Raw genomic sequence first — 20,244 nt, forward strand, 5'->3', positions numbered from 1 at the left:
CATCTGCTTTCATATCTCTATGCTTCAGCGGTATCGTGCAGAGGAGATAATGATGAGAGTACATATATTGACAATAATTGATCCCTTTTAATAGGTGCATCTGCTTTCGGTCCTACTGTGCCCGGCTCCTGCGGGCCAGTACCGATGAGAGTGCGAAGAAAGATAGTAAAGTTCGGCTAAAGTCTGTAGTATTCCACATACATATTAAATAAATTAATGTACAAATACATATGTGTACGTTTAGATACTTCACAAAATATCGTTCCGTTCCGACATGCCAGGTACCCAATAAGTAATTAAAGACATTTGCTAATGATATAATGCTCCATCCTCTATCTTAGTATTCTCTCTAGTTATATGTCTAAACTCCTAGCCAATGATATGTGCTGTGAGTGTTTATCCTGCTATCTATCCTGTGACTAGTGTCCTTCACTTTACATAAAGTAGTAGGTGAGAGCTCATGTCTTGTTTTATACAACTGAGAGTAAATATAGTCACAGCACACCTGAGGATCTAGACAGCATTGGGTATGATAGAAAAACTCTAACACTATCGTTTGCTGGTAGATAGTGGTCTGGTGGATTTAATCGATGTTTCTCCTTTCTCCTATAAGGCTGAAACGCGTTGGAGCACTGGCAATACTCACAAAATCAATTGCTAAAAACCACCTCTAAAAACAACCTAATCAAGAAGGAAAGGAACGCAGTCAGCGAACGTAGCATAATCCTGGTCACGTGATTTTACCACCTGGAAGTACCATCTGCCGAACAACCCAGCAAGAGGGAGGACATCAGCAGCTTGTCCTTAGGGAAAACAGTCCAGTCAGAAGACCCTCTGTTATGCCCCAGTTTCCCAGCTGACACTTCCAAGAAGAATATCCCGGGCTCCGGTGAGAGTATACTGGACCCTCCTTCCCCTTCCCCTCTTCTATCTTCAATACAGCAGGGAGACTAGCGGGATGCCGCAGTCTACCCAGATTGCATCAACAGACTTTCCATCACTCAATCCCGTTTGTCCGACATTCCTTTCAGAGACAAATGCCGACATATGAGAGGTGTTGTGCATATAAATGAACTGTTTCGCAGACACTCTGGATCACTGACTATCCTGCATTATATTTCAGTTTTATACTATATTTTGATGTATTTATATTTGTTTTTAGTTTCACTTGTTCCCGAGGTAACCGGGCGTGCTGTTGACGTCATTTGTGGGCGCAGCTGAGCTGGACCCGGAAGCCCCGTCTGTGCTCATGGTGTAGTGGTGGTATTACAGTGAGTAAATTTTTCATTTTTTTGCATCCTGAAGACAATGTAATAAACATCGAAACGTTGATCATACATCCTGCGTGACTTCTATGTTTGATAGGGTGCCGTCGACCCGTAATCTTATATATATATACATATATACCATGTGATCCTATGTGATATATATATATATATATATATATATATATTAAATTTACAAAATAAATTTTGAGTAATGAGTAACTCATACTTACTACATTTCTCCCATTACCACTCTGCCATCGTCTGAATATGTAGGAATTTCAGAATCATTGAATGTCCAATACAATAAAATGTTTCCACTAAATAGCACTTCACAGGTTAGTGAAATAGCAGCTCCTGCAAAATTGTTACAAGTTGAACAATGAATTACATATAATGGTCTTTTGAGGAAGCCTTTAATGTAGACTGATAATGACAGAGTAGCTACCCTTTTAGGATACAAGCATACTATATTGTAGTACAATGTAAATATAAAGTGATAAGCACTGGCATAAATAGAAGCCCAAGTAAATTGTAGCTTTACGGAAAAGCCCACCCACCTCGACTGTGTTCTACTACTTCATCAACCTAGGGGGTTGCTATGCAAGCTGCAGGATATAAATTCAATAGGCCTAATAAAGGAAATCAGCTCAGAGAACAGTACTAAAATGGATTGGAATCAGGCAGTTATGCTGTGAAAAATCAATCACCCTTTTGCAACAGGGCAAAACTCACCTATTTCCACTTGTAAGAAGTTATTCTTTGGATTTATTATAAAAGGTTCACTTGGTAACTGTACAACTAAAAATTAAAAACAAAAAAAAAAGTTCTGTGACAGTGATTATACATCATTTGCCCATTCTCCAACTTGCTGATACCTGTAAATTGGAATATTTGGCTTCACCAAACTAGTCAGTACTAACAAAGAAAACACATTGCTAGTGTTAAAACTCCTTTTTAACACCTAAATTATTTAAAGTGTTTTATAGGTGTTCTAAAACAAGTGTTTTTCTCCTTCTTTGTTCATTAATAATTTCCTTAAAACTACACCATTTCAATTAAAACAGCAGCTAGGAGAACCTTAAACATTATTAGTGCTGAAGGGATTTTCTGAATCATTTGTTGTATACATAGTTTCATTCATAAATGCAATGTGTTAGTGATGATATAATTGCTGATACTGTTCAAATTCTCTGGGGTAAATTTACTAAGGTGATAGTTTTTAGAAGTGGAGATATTGCCCATAGCAACCAATCAGATTCTACTTAACATTTAACTAGCACCTTCTAGAAGATAATAGCTAGAATGTGATTGGTTGCTATGGGCAACATCTCCACTTCTAAAAACTCTCACCTTTGAAAATTTAGCCCTCAGAGAGATACTTAATTTTTTTCGGTAGTTGGTTGTAAGCACTATAGGAGAAGAAATGCTCAGGTGCTGCTCAACTGTGTAGAAGTGGGGCATTGGCATATCTATAATGGCTGCAGGGTTATACCTCCCTCTTTGGAGTTCTCCATCAATGCTGCAGCAGAAATCACCAGGAAAATGGAGGGGCAGCCATTTTTCCAGAGACTTGTGCATACGGCAGCCAGTTGCCCGGAGACCTGCGCATGCGCAGTAGACTCTGGCACAAAGCCAGAGCCTACTGCACTGCAGAGAGGAGGGGGCCTGCATGGAGTCTGCACACAGGCCCTCTCCTCTCTTAAAATGCCCCAGAGGTGGGGTCCAAATCTGCATAATAGTGACCTCATGCTGCCTTCTCTATGGCAATGATGCATGTGGACTATGGAGTATAGGGAGTCCCACCACAGCCCTTGCCTTCACTACAATGAAAGTAAGGGGCGGCCCACCTTCTGGCAGCCAGCATCAGTATACTACACCTTCTTATGAGGTGATGTTTTAAGCTCATGACAATTTCTGAGCAACTGGAAACCTCCCTTAGGGCACCATTGCTGGTCTTTGAGAATATTTCAGGGCGGTATACAATCGGGAAGCCGGCTGCCTTAATACCGGCAGCCGGCTTCCTGACTGTCATATCCCGGCGTGGGTGAAATGCCAGGCATCTAGATGTAGACGCCTGACATTTCTCCGAGGCCGGGAGACCGGCGCCCGGCATCCCGATCGAAGGGATGCTGGGCGCCACGAGCGGACAGCTGCGAGGGGGAGCGTTAGGTTTAGGGCACCCTGGGGGGGACTTAGGGCTAGGCACCCCCCCGGGAGGGTTAGGGTTAGGCCAGGGGGAGGGAGTGTTAGGGTTAGGCACCCTCAGGGGGGACTTAGGGTTAGGCACCCCCCAGGGGGACTTAGGTTTAGGCAGCGGGGAAGGGGGGGATTAGGGTTAGGCACCCCTAAGGAGGGTTAGGGGGTTAGGTTAGTCAATACTTACCTATCGACGATCAGGATTTCCAGCACTGTCGGGAACTCTGCTTTGGTCGGCCAGGCGCTGCCGGGAATCGAACCACCGACCATGCGGCCGGCGGTATTTCATACCGATTCCCTCAGGGCATTAGTACTCAATATTATTGATATTTTTTTTTTTTATTGAAATCATACAACACTCTGGGCCTGATTCAGAGAGGTACGCAATGCCGATATTTACACAGCTGAGTGATTATCGGTAAACTACGCATGCATCTAAGTTGAACTATGCATGCTTCAAGATACATTACTGTAGTCGCTCGCAGCAAATTTTTACTCAGTGTGATTGACAGGCAGGGAGCGTTTGGGGCAGGTAATGGTGAATGGCAGTAAAAAACACAGGCGTGTTGCTACAATTTTGGGGGTGCTTCACAGCCTGCATCTGCAATCCTGTATGCAGAGAAAGTGGCTCTGACATCTTAATTCTCACGGCCATTCTGAGTAGTCATAGGGTTACTAAGAACTGTGATACTGTAATGATCTGTGACCGATGCTGCGTCTTTGTACGCAGATGCTTGGATTTGCAAAGCCGCAGGTGAGTGTCTCAATACAATTCTCGGCGTCTGCGACATTTGCATATTTTCGCACAGCAGCTAAATACGGATCACAGCTGTGATGGCATTAGCTTGTGTATATATATGTATATATATATATACATATATATATATATATATATATTGTGATAGGATCACTGGTAAAGTGGTCTGTGACAGGAACATTTATCCCAGATTCCTGTCTTATGTGTTTTAAATCCCCTGAAGAAAGTCTGCAGTGTAGCAGGCTTGAGTCTCGGCTTTTTGAAAAGCCGGTTTGGGACTTGGGGGTTGTGGGTGAGAGGAGAAGGAGGGCTCCACCCACGGCCGCTCCAGGTTTTGGGCCTTGCAGCCTGGTAACAGGCTTGTTAGGGTTTCCACCTGAGAGTGGCCAATATAAGCCTAGTGTGTATAGGGCTGAGTGTCTCACCTGGGAGAGCAGACAGGGAGTTTGCTCAGAGACACTGGAAAAACCTATCTGTGAGTGTTGTGCTGTGCCTTTGTTGCTGGTGAGGGCATTAGGCCCTGCCAGGTTCTGGTAGTGAGGGAACTACCTGTGAAGTTAGTGCCCCGACAGGGCTAGGAGTTATGTTTTGTTTCCTTTATGTTATTTCTGACATTGCACAATAAAGACTGGCGCCGACCAGCTTGTACTCGAATCCAGTCTGGCGTACTGTTTCCCAGCTGCTGTGTGTGTAAGGAAGGAGTCCTCTAACCAGGAGAGGGACCCCCTAACCTGACTGTGTCACAATATGGTGGAGAATGTGGGCATCCACACACACTGAAGTTGCAGCGAGAGGAAAACTTTCCATTTAAAAATTAAAGGGACAGACACCCAATTTGTGAGTGTGGAAATAACACTGTGTCCTTGGAGTCCCATAGAGGAAGCATCAGCCAATGCTCAGAGAGGCAAGGTTCAGCTTCCAATCTACACCCCAGGACAAAATGGAGGAAATTATTAAGGCCTTGCTCCAAGCTACAGCAGCTCAGCAGGAAGCTACCAGGGCTCAGCAGGAGACTAACAAACTTTAGCAGGAATCCGCCAGGCAACAACAGGTCGCCATCGAGGAAACCTGCCAGGCCTTAGCGGAAAACAGCCAGGCCATAAAAGAGGAGGTACAGCACCTGGTCGCCCGGCCCAGAGATGTTAATACTGGTCCTCCCACCACCACTCACTCCGTACGAGCCAGTCACTTCCTCCAAAAGTTGACTTCGGGCAATGATGTGAAGGCCTATCTTGCCGCATTTTAAAGAATGGCCGAAAGGGAGAGTTGGCCCAAGGAGCAGTGGGCAAGTCTGGTGGCACCTTTTTTGTCTGGGGAGCCACAAAAAGCATATTTCGACTTATGCCTGGCTGATGCCAAGGACTATAAAAAGCTAAAACAGGAGATCCTAACTCGCTTGGGAGTCACCTCCTTTGTTCGTGCCCAACGGGTCCACCGCTGGGAGTTCCATATGGACAAGCCTCCATGATCGCAGATGCATGACCTCGTCCATCTGTCCTCAAAATGGCTACAGCCTGAGACGCTGACGGGACCACAGATCGTGGAAAGGGTTGTGATGGACCGGTACCTGCAATCGTTACCTGCGACTCTGCGCAAGTGGGTGAGCCATGCAGACCCTAAGTCCACGGATCAGTTGGTCGAGCTGGTGGAGAGGTACGTGGCGGCTGAGGAGCTGATGAGTATCCCCCCACTGAGCCCCGATGGCGCACCGGCGAACTCCCACAGACACTGGTAAGACTGTTCCAGGGGGGAAGGGTGCTGGGCGGTGGAATGTACCCAAGACTGAGGGTGTAGAACCTGGAGACAGGCCTGCCAGGCCAGGAAGGTTCTTGCCTCGTAAACGACTAGACATTAATATGATTCAGTGTTTCCGGTGTGGTGACTTCGGCCATATTGCCGCTAATTGTTCACTTACAACTGAACCTATGATATGTGATACTGCTCATGTCTACCGCAGGGCGTCTTTCTTTGCACAGACAGCCTGTACGGCTGACCGGCAGGCTGAGACTGATAAGCACATGTGTGTACTCACTGTAGATGGCAACCGAATAGAGGCACTGTTAGACTCTGGTAGCTTGGTGACACTTATGAAAGCTGAGCTGGTGAACCCCTTGAGGCATAAAGGGAAAACTGTTGGTGTGACCTGCATACATGGGGCTACTCGATATTATGGTACTGCCGAGGTGAACATCGAGACACCATGTGGTTCGGCTATAGTTTCTGTGGGTTTGGTGCATGGTCTGATGTACGATGCAATATTGGGGAGAGACTTTGCTCACTTCTGGAAGTTGTGGGAAAGTCGTTTTGTTCCAGAAGTGAACAACCCCGGTCCATTTGAGAAGGTTGTCGATGTAGTAGAGGAGAGAGTTTCTTCTGAGTCAGAGTTATTCCCTTTTTCTACTATGATTGGCGAACTAGAGAATGCGGAGCGTGACGGTGGCCCGCCAACTGATGTGCCTCCCATTGAGGTGGGAAGTGTTGTTGGGCCAGGTGATCGTCTGCCTGATTTAGAGGTCAGAAGAGAGGTCTTTGCCGTGGAGCAGTTGAATGACCCTACTTTGGTAAAAGCCAGGGAGAATGTGAAAGTAGTTGATGGTAAACCCATAGACCCTGATAGTCCTTTGTCCTATCCCCACATGGCAATGTGTCAGGATTTGTTATATCAGGTGACTAAGAAGGGGGAAGATGTTGTGGAACAACTAATACTTCCCAAAGCCTACAGAAGAACAGTGTTGGATCTGGCCCATGGTCATATAACGGCAGGCCATCTAGGGGTAGAGAAAACCACTGAGCGAATAGTGCAGAGGTTTTTCTGGCCCGGGCTCCATAAAGAGGTATCTGACTTTTGCGCATCCTGCCCTGAGTGTCAGTATCATGCTCCTAGACCACGTTTTAAGGGTCAACTAGTTCCATTGCCTATTATAGAGGTGCCGATAGTGAGAGAGCACCTGGAACAGGCTCAACAGGCACAGCCGAGGGTATACAACCGCAATGCTCGGTTACGCAGCTTTGCTCCTGGGGACAGAGTGTTAGTATTGGTTCCCACGGGGAAAAATAAACTTTTGGCTAAATGGCAAGGGCCCTTTGAAATCTTAGAAAGAGTGGGACAGGTCAATTACAAAGTTTACCAGCCGGGGAAAAGAAAGCCGGAACAAATATACCATATAAATCTGTTAAAGCCCTGGAAATATCGAACGGTACTGTCGGCCGTCCGAGCCCCTCCAGTAAGTCCAGGGGCCTTAGTTCCCGAAGTGACAGTGGCAAAAACCCTGTCGGCAATTCAACAACAAGAGGTCAAAGAGTTTCTGATCAGAAATAGGGTGCTGTTCTCTGACGTACCTGGGAAAACCTCGGTCGTTAAACATGACATCATCACTGACCCAGGGGTTAAAGTTAATCTAAAGCCCTATAGGTTACCAGTAGCACAAAGAGAGTCGGTGTCGAAAGAAATTAAAAATATGCTAGAGTTAGGGGTTATTGAAGAATCACATAGTGAATGGTCAAGTTCCGTTGAGTTGATTCCAAAGCCCGACGGGAGTGTGCATTTCTGCAATGACTTCCGAAAGTTGAACAGTGTTTCAAAATTGATTGGTTGGAAGAAAGTTCAAATTGATCACTGATCATGCCCCTTTGAAGTCGATGTCCGAGAATAAGGACAGTAATGCGAGAATTACGAGGTGGTTCTTGGCGTTACAAACTTTTAAATTTTCAGTGGAACACAGGCCAGGGGGCCTGTTGTCTAAAGCAGACGCGTTGTCCCGCGTTCATTGTTTGGGGGCTTCAGTTGTTCCGCCCCATAGGTCGAAATAAAGGGAGGGGATATGTGATAGGATCACTGGTAAAGTGGTCTGTGACAGGGACATTTATCCCAGATTCCTGTCTTATGTGTTTTAAATCCACAGAAGAAAGTCTGCAGTGTAGCAGGCTTGAGTCTCGGCTTTTTGAAAAGCCGGTTTGGGACTTGGGGGTTGTGGGTGAGAGGAGAGGGAGGGCTCCACCCACGGCCGCTCCAGGTTTTGGGCCTTGCAGCCTGGTAACAGGCTTGTTAGGGTTTCCACCTGAGAGTGGCCAATATAAGCCTAGTGTGTATAGGGCTGAGTGTCTCACCTGGGAGAGCAGACAGGGAGTTTGCTCAGAGACACTGGAAAAACCTGTGAGTGTTGTGCTGTGCCTTTGTTGCTGGTGAGGGCATTAGGCCCTGCCAGGTTCTGGTAGTGAGGGAACCACCTGTGAAGTTAGTGCCCCGACAGGGCTAGGAGTTATGTTTTGTTTCCTTTATGTTATTTCTGACATTGCACAATAAAGACTGGCGCCGACCAGCTTGTACTCGAATCCAGTCTGGCGTACTGTTTCCCAGCTGCTGTGTGTGTAAGGAAGGAGTCCTCTACCCAGGAGAGGGACCCCCTAACCTGACTGTGTCACAATATATATATATGGAATGGGTATGAAACACCGCCATGCTTCCCGATTGCTTCCCATATATATACCCCTATTGTGACAATAAGTTTTTTTTTTTAATTTAATTGTAGCTAAAAAATTCTCAATTATCGCCACAATGTAAGAAAAATATTTTTTACAGAGGCAGCTGTGCAGTACTCAGCTTCGATGGTTATAATGGCCAGGAGAGGTAAGAGTTAACTTCTCACTTAGCAGGGTCAATTTTTGGTAGATATGTCTATGTACAGTGGAATCAAAACGCAGATGTGGGATTTTAGTTACACTAATGTGCAAAAAAAATAGAAAATACAGTTCAAAAATAGATTTTATTCAATTAAAAAAAAAATTCAAACATTAATGGATAAAAAAATGCTTTATTTAATGATTTTGTTTTGTTTGCATCATCTTGTTATGGCGATATTAGACAGGTAAAGCAGCAGGATGTAGTTAAAAAGCCTGTACTGCCGCCGGAATACCGACCGTCGGCAAAATGCTGGGTATCACTGTCCTGGGTATAGGGGGGTAAAGGTTAGGCACATGGTGGGGAGGTTAGGGTTAGGCACCACTAAGGGATGGTTAGGATTAGGTGGGAGAGGAGGAGGGTTAGGGTATTTACCTGCCCTGTCAGGATCTTCATGCATCAGGATGCCGCTGTCGGGATTTGGTCGGTGGCTATTTAGCCGCCAGTATTTCACACCAAACCCAAAGCAGCATGGCAATATTTGTAACATAGGCTTGTCTGTAAAAGCCAGAAAGTCAACCCACAATCAAGCTTATCGCCAGATGTAACATGGAATAGGTAGTAAAAATTAGAGAAGGGGAATTCTGTTTTGCTGAAAACCGAACACACCTGAACTTTAGGGTTCCGAGTTCTGAGGTCTTCTTGCCAAGTTTGGATCTCAGATCTAAAACTGGATCTTGCGTGTTTTGGATTGCATTTAAGTCCTACCTCATGATTTCAGGTGCTATTTCACACATATTAAAGGATGGAGGTAAGGTGTGGGCTGTAGTTCATGCTGAAATGCTAAATACTAATTACCATTAGAGAGAGTTGTAGATAGATAGAGTGGTGTGTACAGGCATATTTGTCACTGTGTTTATTTGTTTGTGTCTCCGACACTAGTAGGACCTGCAATCCAATGCAAACAGGCTCTTGTGTATGCAGAACAAGGAGGAGTGAGAATACTAACTACTAGGAGTGCATTTTATATAAAAACAGTTAAAGACATATAAAAATAATATATCCAAAATGTGTTCACAGTATTAACACAATGCTAAAACCATTCCTTAAATAACTTGCTCCAAGGTGTTAATTGAATAATTATAACACATAGGGCGGGATGCATGATGCATTGCATTCGGGATGCGATACATCCTGCTGCTCTTTGCATGCATTACGAACACTGCAAAGGACTGCTCTCTCGGTAAGAGTGGCCCATTGCGATGGAGAGACTTTCAGGTCTATGACCCAGAAGCCCCTCTGAAGCCCCTCTTGCATCATTCAGCACATGCGCAGAAGGATGCATGCGCTGTGGGGGCTGCTGGGAGGGATACAATTGGATCCCTCTCAAAACACCCTCCCGATAGAAGCCCATAGGCTTCTATAGGGTAATGCCATCGGGAAGATGGTGTTACCCACTGCAAACATGTCCCAGAATGCTTCGCACTCCGGGGCTTGGTGCATATGAGAAATGAGGTCAAACCCGCATTTTCAGGGTTTGACCGCATTTCTCCCTTTGGTGCATCCCGCCCATAGTCTTTTACAAATCCACAAATGTTTTTGATCCAGGTATAAGTATTACCAATTGGCAACAATAGGTCACAGTTAGAGCCGTATGTGTACACAGATAAAGGTGCAGATGGGTTTCTGAAACAGCGTTGTGCTCAACCCTGTGTCACAGATTCCAGGGAGTACACTGATGGTAAGTTGCAATGCTAACAGAGGGAGAGCGCTAGTTTAGTGTATGCATGCGAGTGCTAAGCTCAACCTCCTGCACTCTGTCACAATTATAACAGATCAGCATATCAGGGGGTTTAGTAGTATATTTCTTACCCCTGCTTATATCCAATATGTCACTGCCAGCATCTCATTGTTTAAGCAGCAACCTCCAAGTAGACACTGGACCTTATTCAGAGGCGGCCGTACGTTGTACGACCACACGGCCGCCTCGAAGTTTGGCCAGTGCGCATGCGCACGAGGGAGCCGGCTCCCTCGTGCGCATGCGTGAGACCCGCTACGACCGACAGCGCCGGTCGTAGCGGGTCTATTTCCAAAGGGGGTGAGCTGTCGATGTTGATTGACAGCTCGCCCCATTTGGAAGGCGGGCCGGGGGGGTGGCAGCCCAAACGGAGGGAACGCCTACCGTTTGGGGGAGGCCCCACTGACATCACTAGTGATGTCAGTGGAGAGCTTCCGGCTCTGACAGAGCCAGAAGCTCTCCGGGGCTTACGACAAGTGAGACCCTACCCTAGGGTCTCGTCGTAAGCCCCGATGGTCGCGATGGTCTCTGACCATCGCGACCATCACCCGAGCGGTCGTTAGAGCTGTGGGTGTAAACCCACAGCCTAACGACCAAAACATAGGCGGGCGGTCAGGATGCAAGCGGCCGCCCAGTTTCTGGGCGACCGCTTGCATCCTCCGACCGCCTCTGAATGAGGGCCACTATCCCCAGATGCTAGAAGTGTTTTTCAGCAATCAGGGACCTTTAGCAACCTTGGAGCAGAGAGTCCCAGAGCAGTTTTACCAGTCCTACTCCTAACGTGTTTGTCCTTTAATATACAGTGAAGGTTTCATCAGAGGGTTATAAGGGAATGCTTGCTGGATCCTTATTTAAGTGGGTGAAAGCCAATCAGCAACAGGTTCACTGATTGCCCAATATATTCACCGGTGTGGATCAATTAGTTCAAAGTATGTTCTATGGATTTGTACACAAAAATCATTTAAATATCAGGTATAACAGTAAACAGATATCATTTACACATATATTATCTTTACAAATACAATCTATATAATAAAATTGCAAGTAAAAAATCAGCACAATTGAACAAACTATATAAATGGTTCCAACAGACAACGATATCACTCAAGACACACTAAAAATTAAAAGTACACTGCAATCCCACACAGGTATAGGTTTCGTGACAGTTATGAGCTGTTTCGTGACAGTTAGGAGCTGATTGGTTGGTACTTTCTCTCCACCTGATCTCTCTCCTAGGCTTAGTACAACTATGCCAGGTATAATATTTGCAATTGTGTTGAGATACTGTATATAATTACAATATTGCACATTAACTAGTGTAGCATTGATTTCCATCTCTCAAGCACAGGATAATGCATGCAGTGTCTGTTTAACCACTTAACTGACGATTTTTTTTCTAAAACCCGTTTCAAAATTGTCGTGTTTTTTTTATGAGTGAATTAGGTGAGGAACATCCATTTTAACTTATCCAAAATGGTTTCATAAAAATGTAAAAAAAAAAAAAGATTTTTGTTTTTTAAGATTTGTAATATTTTTTCCAAACATCGGAACCACCATTGGAACATCGGAAACCTCGCGACCATCGTGATTTTCAATTTGAGACCGGATCCAGGCACCAGGTATGTGAGGGGCGTGAGGGAGGAGGTTAATTTACTTTTTACCAGCGGCTGCTAATCTCTGCAGCCGCTGGGTGGGGGGTCCTGCTTTGCTGACTGATCAGCAGTGATTGGCAGCACAGCAGACACAGGGGGAAAGGGTGCTGGCAAGCAGAGGGACCGGAAGGTCTCTCTGAGAGCAGCAGCTGCAGGAATATTCTCTTCCTGCAGCTGCCCTCATGCTTATCTGACTTGTCGCAATTTTACAACCAGAGCAGATAAAGAACTGCCTGGTGGTCAGAAAATTATGACCCTGCCAGGCAAGTAGTTAATAGCAGGCAGGGCAGACCGCTCATGCAGCAGTGCAACACACTATCAATTGCAGAGCAAAGGCTAGCTTTATCATTCAACAGTAATACATGTGAATATGCTGGTAGAGTTTCAGTGACACGTGTGTCCCTGAAACGCTCTGACATGCATTTCGCCTATAGTTTAGTCATGGAGTAACCCGATGAGTGGGTATGCCATGTTTACATAGGATAGATCTGTCCCCAAAAATTAAATCATAGCCAAATAGAATGGTTCTCATTCAGCGCCTTGTTCGGAGCCTTCTGGCCTCTAGTAGTCATTCAGGAAGGGGAAATGAGTGACACATCTCATGTAGAGCTGCAAGTGATTTATAGACTGTTGTCTTGTGTTTGCAGTATCATTTATATTCATAATATTATTTTTAAGAATAACTAGTCAAACAATTGGTCATTTTAGAATAATGTTATATAATATGTTTTCATAATTACCTTCAGGAGAGTAGTAAATGGTCCGCGAGATTTTATATTCTGTACCATTATGCATGATGGTAGCTTCACATGTATAATTCCCGATATCTTGCGATGTCACATTCTTGATATTCAAGAAATCCCTTCTAGCATAAAATTTACTACTGTCTAGTTCCAAAGGCTGGCATTCCTGTACAGAAATAAAGTTTATATATACAGTACTGTGTAAAAGTTTTAGGCAGGTGTGGAAAAAATGCTGCAAAGTAATACTGCTTTTATACCGTAATTTTGGGTCTGACCCGGAGGTTGGAAAAGGGTTCCAATCCGGATCAGACCCGGAATTTCCCTGGCGCAGACTCGAGATATTCCTGAGTTGGCGCCGTTCACACTGGAGCCGGGTCTGCAGGGACCTGGCTTTTCCGGCGTTGAAGTGGACACTTGGAGATGACGTAATTTCCAAGAGCCACTGAAGCCGGCCAATCGGCAGGCATGTGGCCTGATCCAGGTCACCGTGATTCGGATCGCGCCGTTTACACTGCAGGGTTTCACGGGTTTTTCCCGTGTTAAACCCTGCAAGTGTACCTAAAATAATTGATGCTGTTTTGAAGGTAAAGGGTGGTCACACCAAATATTGAATTGATTTAGATTTCTCTTCTGTTCATTAATTTTGCATTTTGTTAATTGATAAAAAATAAACTATTAACACCTCTATTTTTTAAAGCATTTTTACTTTGCAGCAGTTTTTCCACACCTGGCTAAAACTTTGCACAGTATTGTATATTGTCAATAATTAGAAAAAAATAAATAAAATTCAAAGGAGAAACTCCCTTAAATGTACTGTGCCAAAAAATTAATTTCATCAGTCAGCCGAGAAAAAAGATAAGGAAAAGATTTTGATGTAGAATCCCATCTCTCGGTTGTCTCTTAAACGCATATATATATGGAAAATCATAAATATATTGCACAACACAATAGTGTGATAAGCAGGATGCTTCGTACCATTGTATTTCAATGTGATGCTAAAATTCTTCGTTGTGGTTCCCTGCTAGATGTATATCCTATTGCTGATGTGACTCCTGGGACAATTGTAATAAACACTGCAAATGGCTGATGTTTTTTATTCCTAATACATTTACTCCTAGGCCCAACTTCAGGTACAGCACAATAACATTCCAGCATATTTATGTAACGGTACAGTATACTACTATGTCTACAACTCAGAAATAAAGCAAAGTAGCCTATGGCACACTTATTTGAAATGAATACATTAATAATAGCACTGAAATGTGCATTGTGTATTTCTAAATATTTAATTTTAGGAAATAAAATAATTATTACCTTAAACCATTTTATCTGTGACCTCTTTTCAAAGTTGTCTATGTCTGGACATTCAATTGTAGGTGGACGGTCCAAAGTGGGATTATAAAGGTACACTCTGGCATGATTGTAACACAGTCCATCGTCATTTTTAAATACTTTTACTTTTGTCAGCATCTGTTTGCAGTATGTAAAACTTCTGCTTTTAATGAGAAGAAAAAAGTACTGTAAACCAAAGAATCACTAGTTACTGTATGAAATCACTATTTACCCCTCAGTGTCTGGTTGTCTACTTACTAAGCAGCAGCATTATATTGGGTTTTGGGGTTTTAAATGTAGAGCAAATGATTTGTATGGTGTATGATACATTTCAGATATGGTAGATTCTCAACATTCCTGAAGGTAAATTGTGTTTTCTACTACAAGGAAGAACTAGAAGAGATCCATATTGTAGTGCACTGCTTATTTCTTATGTGTTTTTCTATATATTAATTAACATGCAATAAATCTTTATTGATATGTCTTAAAACAATTCATAATATGGGAATCTCTATTGTAAGTTATTGTGTTTTATCCCTGGAACTATATCATTTTATTTATTTACAATTAATGAAAATGTAATCAGAAAAGAACATTTTAAACGTGATACCTATTTATAAAGTTGACAGTTGGTTCTTTGCTAATCTATATGGTGAAAATGTGTATTTTGCCTACTCTGCTAATTTATCAAGCAATAATGGAGTCTGTTGTTTGAGCAACATAGAATAAATTACATTAATTAGCATTTATTTGAGTGGGCTAGGTTTAGAAATGTGTAATTTCTATCACTATATGTATTGGCTTGCTTTATTTGTGATTGACAACAGACTTCATGAAGTATGCAATATTAACTTTAGAATTTTTGTAATTAGTATACCAAAAAATAAATAACTTGACTTTATTTTTTGAATAATAGCAACATTGCTTTTGTCTGCTTAATAGTGATGCTGGACTATATCTGGAAATTATATTAACACTAAAGTATGTAACATGTATCACAACTGACTTTAACTATTCCAAGACCTAACTGTACACGACACTGATCAATTGTCAGACAACAGTCTTACCCCAGCATGCATGAGTAGTAGTCTGTATCATTCAGCATTGCAGGGATAAACTTGAGGTAACTTTGATCCTGATGAACTCTCATTTGCATGTCTGAGGTGATTTTGGTTTGTGAGCCATTTTTAAACCAGGTTACATTGAAATTGTTTTTGTCTATTAAGTCTTGAAGTGGGCAGGGTACATAAAAAGGCTGGCCATCCGCAACAATTTTTGTCTCAGGCGCCTCTCCATAATCTTCACACAGCTCTACAAAGCAAATCATGCAAAAAGTATTATGTGTATAACAATACACAATAACTACATAACATAAATGGTACATTGATCAGGCAGGCAGATCTCTAAATGCCTTATGAAAAAACGGGATGTAGTCTGGAACCCGACGGTTTAAATGCCGACTGCCGGCTTCCAGACTACTTTATCCCGACTAGGGACAAATGACAGGCGTCTAAATGTAGACGCCTGTAATTTGCCCGACATCGGGAGACCGGCACCCCAGCACCCCGATCGAGCGGATGCCGGGCACCACAGCGGACAGCCGCGGGGGGGAGGGTTAGGTTTAGGGCTCCGGGGGGGGGAGACTTAGGGTTAGGCACCCCCCGGGAGGTTAGGGTTAGGCTAGGGGGGAGGGAGGGTTAGGGTTAGGCACCCCTGGGGGGAGGTTAGGGTTAGGCACCGCCCCGGGGGACTTAGGTTTAGGCAGCCGGGAAGGGGGGTTAGGTCTAGGCACTTAGAGGGGGGATTAGGGTTAGGCACGGGGGGGCGGTTAGGGTTAGGCACCCCTAAGGAGGGTTAGGGGGGTTAGGTTAGTAAATACTTACCTTTAGGACGATCGGGATTTCCTCCGTTGTCGGGCAGCCGCTGTCGGGAGTTGAACCGCTGGCCATGCGCCCGGCGGTAATATATTTCACACCCTGAAAAAACGATTACCTACTTTATCTTAAATATCAATTAATCTCAAATTATGAAGACAGTAAAAGAAAACGTGTACTTAAATTGTTTCATAAATGTAATATATTGGCTAACTGGATAACATAGCTTTCACAAAAAATAAAAACAATGAAAAAAAGGTTTGTTCTATGAATGTTACTGTAACTGCCTTGCACAGGGTGATAACTGTGTATCTGAAACTAATGAGGATGTTGATGATGAACGTATTGGACAAGACCAAGTTGATAAAATTCAGGAAGCTGGAGTTGTTTGTGTCAAAGTAATTCAGCCACCAGTAGCAGCATTACTTGCCACTGTGGATTTTTTTTTACCCAAATTCTGACAACATTTGTCAAGGCATCTATGCTATTTGTAGTGTCAAAGTAAACAGAGGTAAGGACGTTAACCATCTAGACATTTCCTCTCTTATGTTATGTGCAGCAAGTTCATGCAAATTATTTGATCAAAATCTGGAAAAACTTATAGAATAATAAGCAGTTCAGCATCAGCTACTAGCAGCATAGATAGATCCCAACACATGCAATCTCCATTATCAACCTTTCTTATTAAAGATTGGAAGTAGTCCTGTATCCAGTTTCCAAAGGCAAATTGACTCCTCCTCTATCCAGGATTTCCAAGAAGAATCTTTGCGCACTAGGGGGTATATTTACTAAAGTGAGAGTTTTTTGAATTGGGGATATTGCCTATAGCAATCAATGAGATTCTAGCAATTATCTTCTAGAGGTATTAGTTAAATGTTAAGTAGAATCTGATTGGTTGCTATGGGCAACATCTCAACTTCTAAAAACTCTCACTTTAGTGGGACTGCTGCTGCTGTGGTGAATCTTCATTACGGAGGAGAGACTCAAAAAGTAGGCAACTATGTATAGAATGGCTCTACCTCAGACAAATTTGGTTAGGACTCCTGACTTTGTTAACAAGCTAGTGGAAAACCTGGCCTGACTCTTAATTCAGTCACCGGTGCTATTATGACAGGACTTTAACCAAAAGGCCTCCTATAGCCCCTACACTAAATATTTATCCTGTGTCATAGGAATTAGCATCCTATTGATCTGTGGGGGGCCAGAATTATACCAGTACATTAACAAAAATACATAATTCGAGGGGAGTGGCTTGGTGGCCCAAGATGGTGGATGCTTTCCTCTCAGCTCCACATTAGCTCCCTAAATAGTGAGCTATTTTACACTTACAGAGGCACCTTGATCCATTCTATGTGATTCCTGCACCCTACTGCGCGAGAGGACTGCAATTTGAATTTATTAATCCTGCTCCGGGGGTGTGCCCCTGTCCTCGGGAGCACAATCCCACCAGCAGAGGCCTACTCCAGGACACTGTTGCGGCTGCAGCCTCATCTTCGGCTCTGGGCAGCCTGATGTTCTGGTGGACCGCTCAGCTGGACCCAAGTTACCCTCCTCAGCATCGGAGCTTCATGGCTCTCCCTCTCTGGTGGCCGCATACCTCCCAACATTTTAACCTCCCAAAGAGGGACAGGTCACGCGCCGAAGGCACGCACAGCCGAAAAGAGGCGTAGTTTGCACAAAAGGGGTGGAGCGTACTGGAAAAGGGGCGGAGCCTCATGGCTTCCCCCGTTTTTGTCACTTTGGGGGCGTGCCCAGCACTCTCCAAGGTGCTGGGCAGCCCGTACACAAGAGAACAGATGCCGTGCGCATGCGCTCGGCATCTGTCCTCCCGCGCACCCCCTGCTTTGCTATTCAGAGCAGCAGTTTGTGCGCTCCCCAACTTCCCCCCCCCCACTGTGGGACACTGTGGCCCGTGGGTGGGACAGCGGGACAGTCCCAGAAAAATGGGACTGTCCCGCTGGATGTGGGACAGTTGGGAGATATGTGGCCATGGATGAGGTGGAGAAGCTGCCGGACCCTGCCAGAGACTGCCTCTTCTCCCCCCCACCGAGACCCTGCAGACACACCCACCTTTCATCAGCACTGTGTGTGCCGCATGCTGCACTTGATTGATACCCTCCCTTCTAGTGACCCCTGCAACCCCGCTGGTGTCTCCTGTTCTGGGGGCATGGCCTGACACCCAGAAGGGAGGATGTCCAGTTTGCACATCGATTACACTTGCTGAGGGAAGCTATTTTCAACTACAGCTCACCTACCATCTAGGTTATTGCTGCATCTATAGGATCCTCAAAGGTACTGTGTGCTATCTCATCTTAACCTGCCTTACTACTCTGCCTATCTCCTGGGACACATATGAATCTCTCCAGCTTTCCTCCTCTCTCCATTTTGCTGCTAAATATTATTGTACCTTCACTATATATGTGCTGTGTTGGAGCTCCATCTTGTGGTGGCTTTCTGTACCTGCCTTACAGTTCTAAAATTTTCAAGTCATTATCTATATTATTTTTGCTGTCCTTTTTCAAGCAGCATAGATATATATGAATTCTGGGCCATGATGATCTTCATCTCCATGAACCAATGTCACCACTAACTGCAACAATAGTGCTTGGGAGGGGGGAAGGCTGGAGCCACACTCTTAGAACTAATTTTGCTATCTCTGCACTGGAATTTATCGAAAGACAAAAGAAAGGAAATGCATTTGCCGTAAAACTCAAGGCAAACCTCAAGATCCTCCATTATTTCAATCAAAGCTAGAACACTTTCTCATATCTCCTGGAACAACTGCTTCTCTCTTTCCTGCGCTTTTTTCTGACACAGACTCATGTCAAGTATAATTATAAATGAAAATTTACTGTGCTCTGAAGCAATCAATGAGTTGGTATAAGGCAGCACTTATTCAGATAAAAGGGGTCCTCCTTCTTATATATACAATAGAAAACAAAGAGAAAAAAAGTGCGCTCAAATGCTCAACATGGTACAATGTAGCCTGCAATTTAAATAAATTGACGGTGCATAAAGTCCATTAAAAATATAGTGATTTATTAATAAAAATTGATATGAAGATTCAACCTTCCAGGGGGGTGCTGAATAGGAACCAGGTGTAAAGTATTAATCACCTGTATGTTTAGTGTCACTGTGGGGAGTCAGCTTATCTTTTAGGGACAAGCTCTCCGTATGTTCTCTGCTGTTATGCTTATAACATACGTATCCCTATGTTCTGCTATGCAGTATCAGTGAGTAAACATATAGTGTATGGTATTGATATAAGTACCTAGCCACCTCGTCTCACTGTGGGAGGTCAGCCTTTCTTGCAGGGATAGGCTCTCCGTATGATCTCTGTTTAAACACTTCTATCATACGTCTCCCAGGAGGTTGCTATGCAACCGTCAGTGAGTAATGTGGCAGAGTGTAACTGGTGAATGACACAGTATGCGGCATCCCGCACTGTTACTCACCCCTCTTCTGGGTGACTTCTCATCCGAAGTCAAACCTCTCCTGAAGTGTGGAGCCGTGTGTGGTATAAAGTTTTTGGTAGACTTGCACTACTGTGCACGAGCGTAGTAAACCAATCAGTTTCTGCTGTGAGTCTTTGGGCACCAGATCAAACAGTCTTGCACTATAGAGACTGGGTCCGGGATTTTTCAATGTCTATCCGCTCGCTCCGGTGAGAGCTGAGCGTCTCCACGCTTACATTGCAGGCTACATTGTACCATGTTGAGCATTTGAGCGCACTTTTTTCTCTTTGTTTTCTATTGTATATATAAGAAGGAGGACCCCTTTTATCTGAATAAGTGCTGCCTTATACCAACTCATTGATTGCTTCAGAGCGCAGTAAATTTTCATTTATAATTATACTTGACTTGGTCCACGATTTACCGCTGCACTGATTATATACATCACAGACATTTATGGGTATTCTAGATGTAGGACAAAATAGGGATGTTAAAGCCAATAGCATTTTCTCCCAGTTAGACACAACATCATCATTACATGATAGTGGCAAAGA

General features: G+C 44.0%; 1 protein-coding gene across 4 annotated transcripts in view; it reads right to left on the reverse strand.

The window, feature by feature from the left end:
* Nucleotides 1–20,244, reverse strand: part of LOC148480648 (interleukin-1 receptor type 1-like) — a 75,387-nt gene that overhangs the window by 24,834 nt on the left and 30,309 nt on the right. Inside the window, exons 3-8 of one of the 4 annotated variants that reach the window (XM_088454172.1) lie at nucleotides 16,248–16,340; nucleotides 15,432–15,675; nucleotides 14,347–14,524; nucleotides 13,030–13,198; nucleotides 2,001–2,066; nucleotides 1,499–1,622 (exon numbers count right to left, since the gene is read on the reverse strand). In XM_088454172.1, coding sequence (XP_088310298.1) covers nucleotides 1,499–1,622; nucleotides 2,001–2,066; nucleotides 13,030–13,198; nucleotides 14,347–14,524; nucleotides 15,432–15,675; nucleotides 16,248–16,340 — 874 coding nt within the window. Of the gene's footprint in view, nucleotides 1–1,498; nucleotides 1,623–2,000; nucleotides 2,067–13,029; nucleotides 13,199–14,346; nucleotides 14,528–15,431; nucleotides 15,676–16,247; nucleotides 16,341–20,244 lie in introns of all 4 variants that reach the window. The other 3 variants (XM_088454170.1, XM_088454174.1, XM_088454173.1) reach the window with 3 other exon arrangements.

The sequence above is a fragment of the Taudactylus pleione genome, unplaced genomic scaffold (genome assembly GCF_031769625.1).
Source record: "Taudactylus pleione unplaced genomic scaffold, aTauple2 ptg000609l, whole genome shotgun sequence".
NCBI lineage: Eukaryota > Metazoa > Chordata > Amphibia > Anura > Myobatrachidae > Taudactylus > Taudactylus pleione.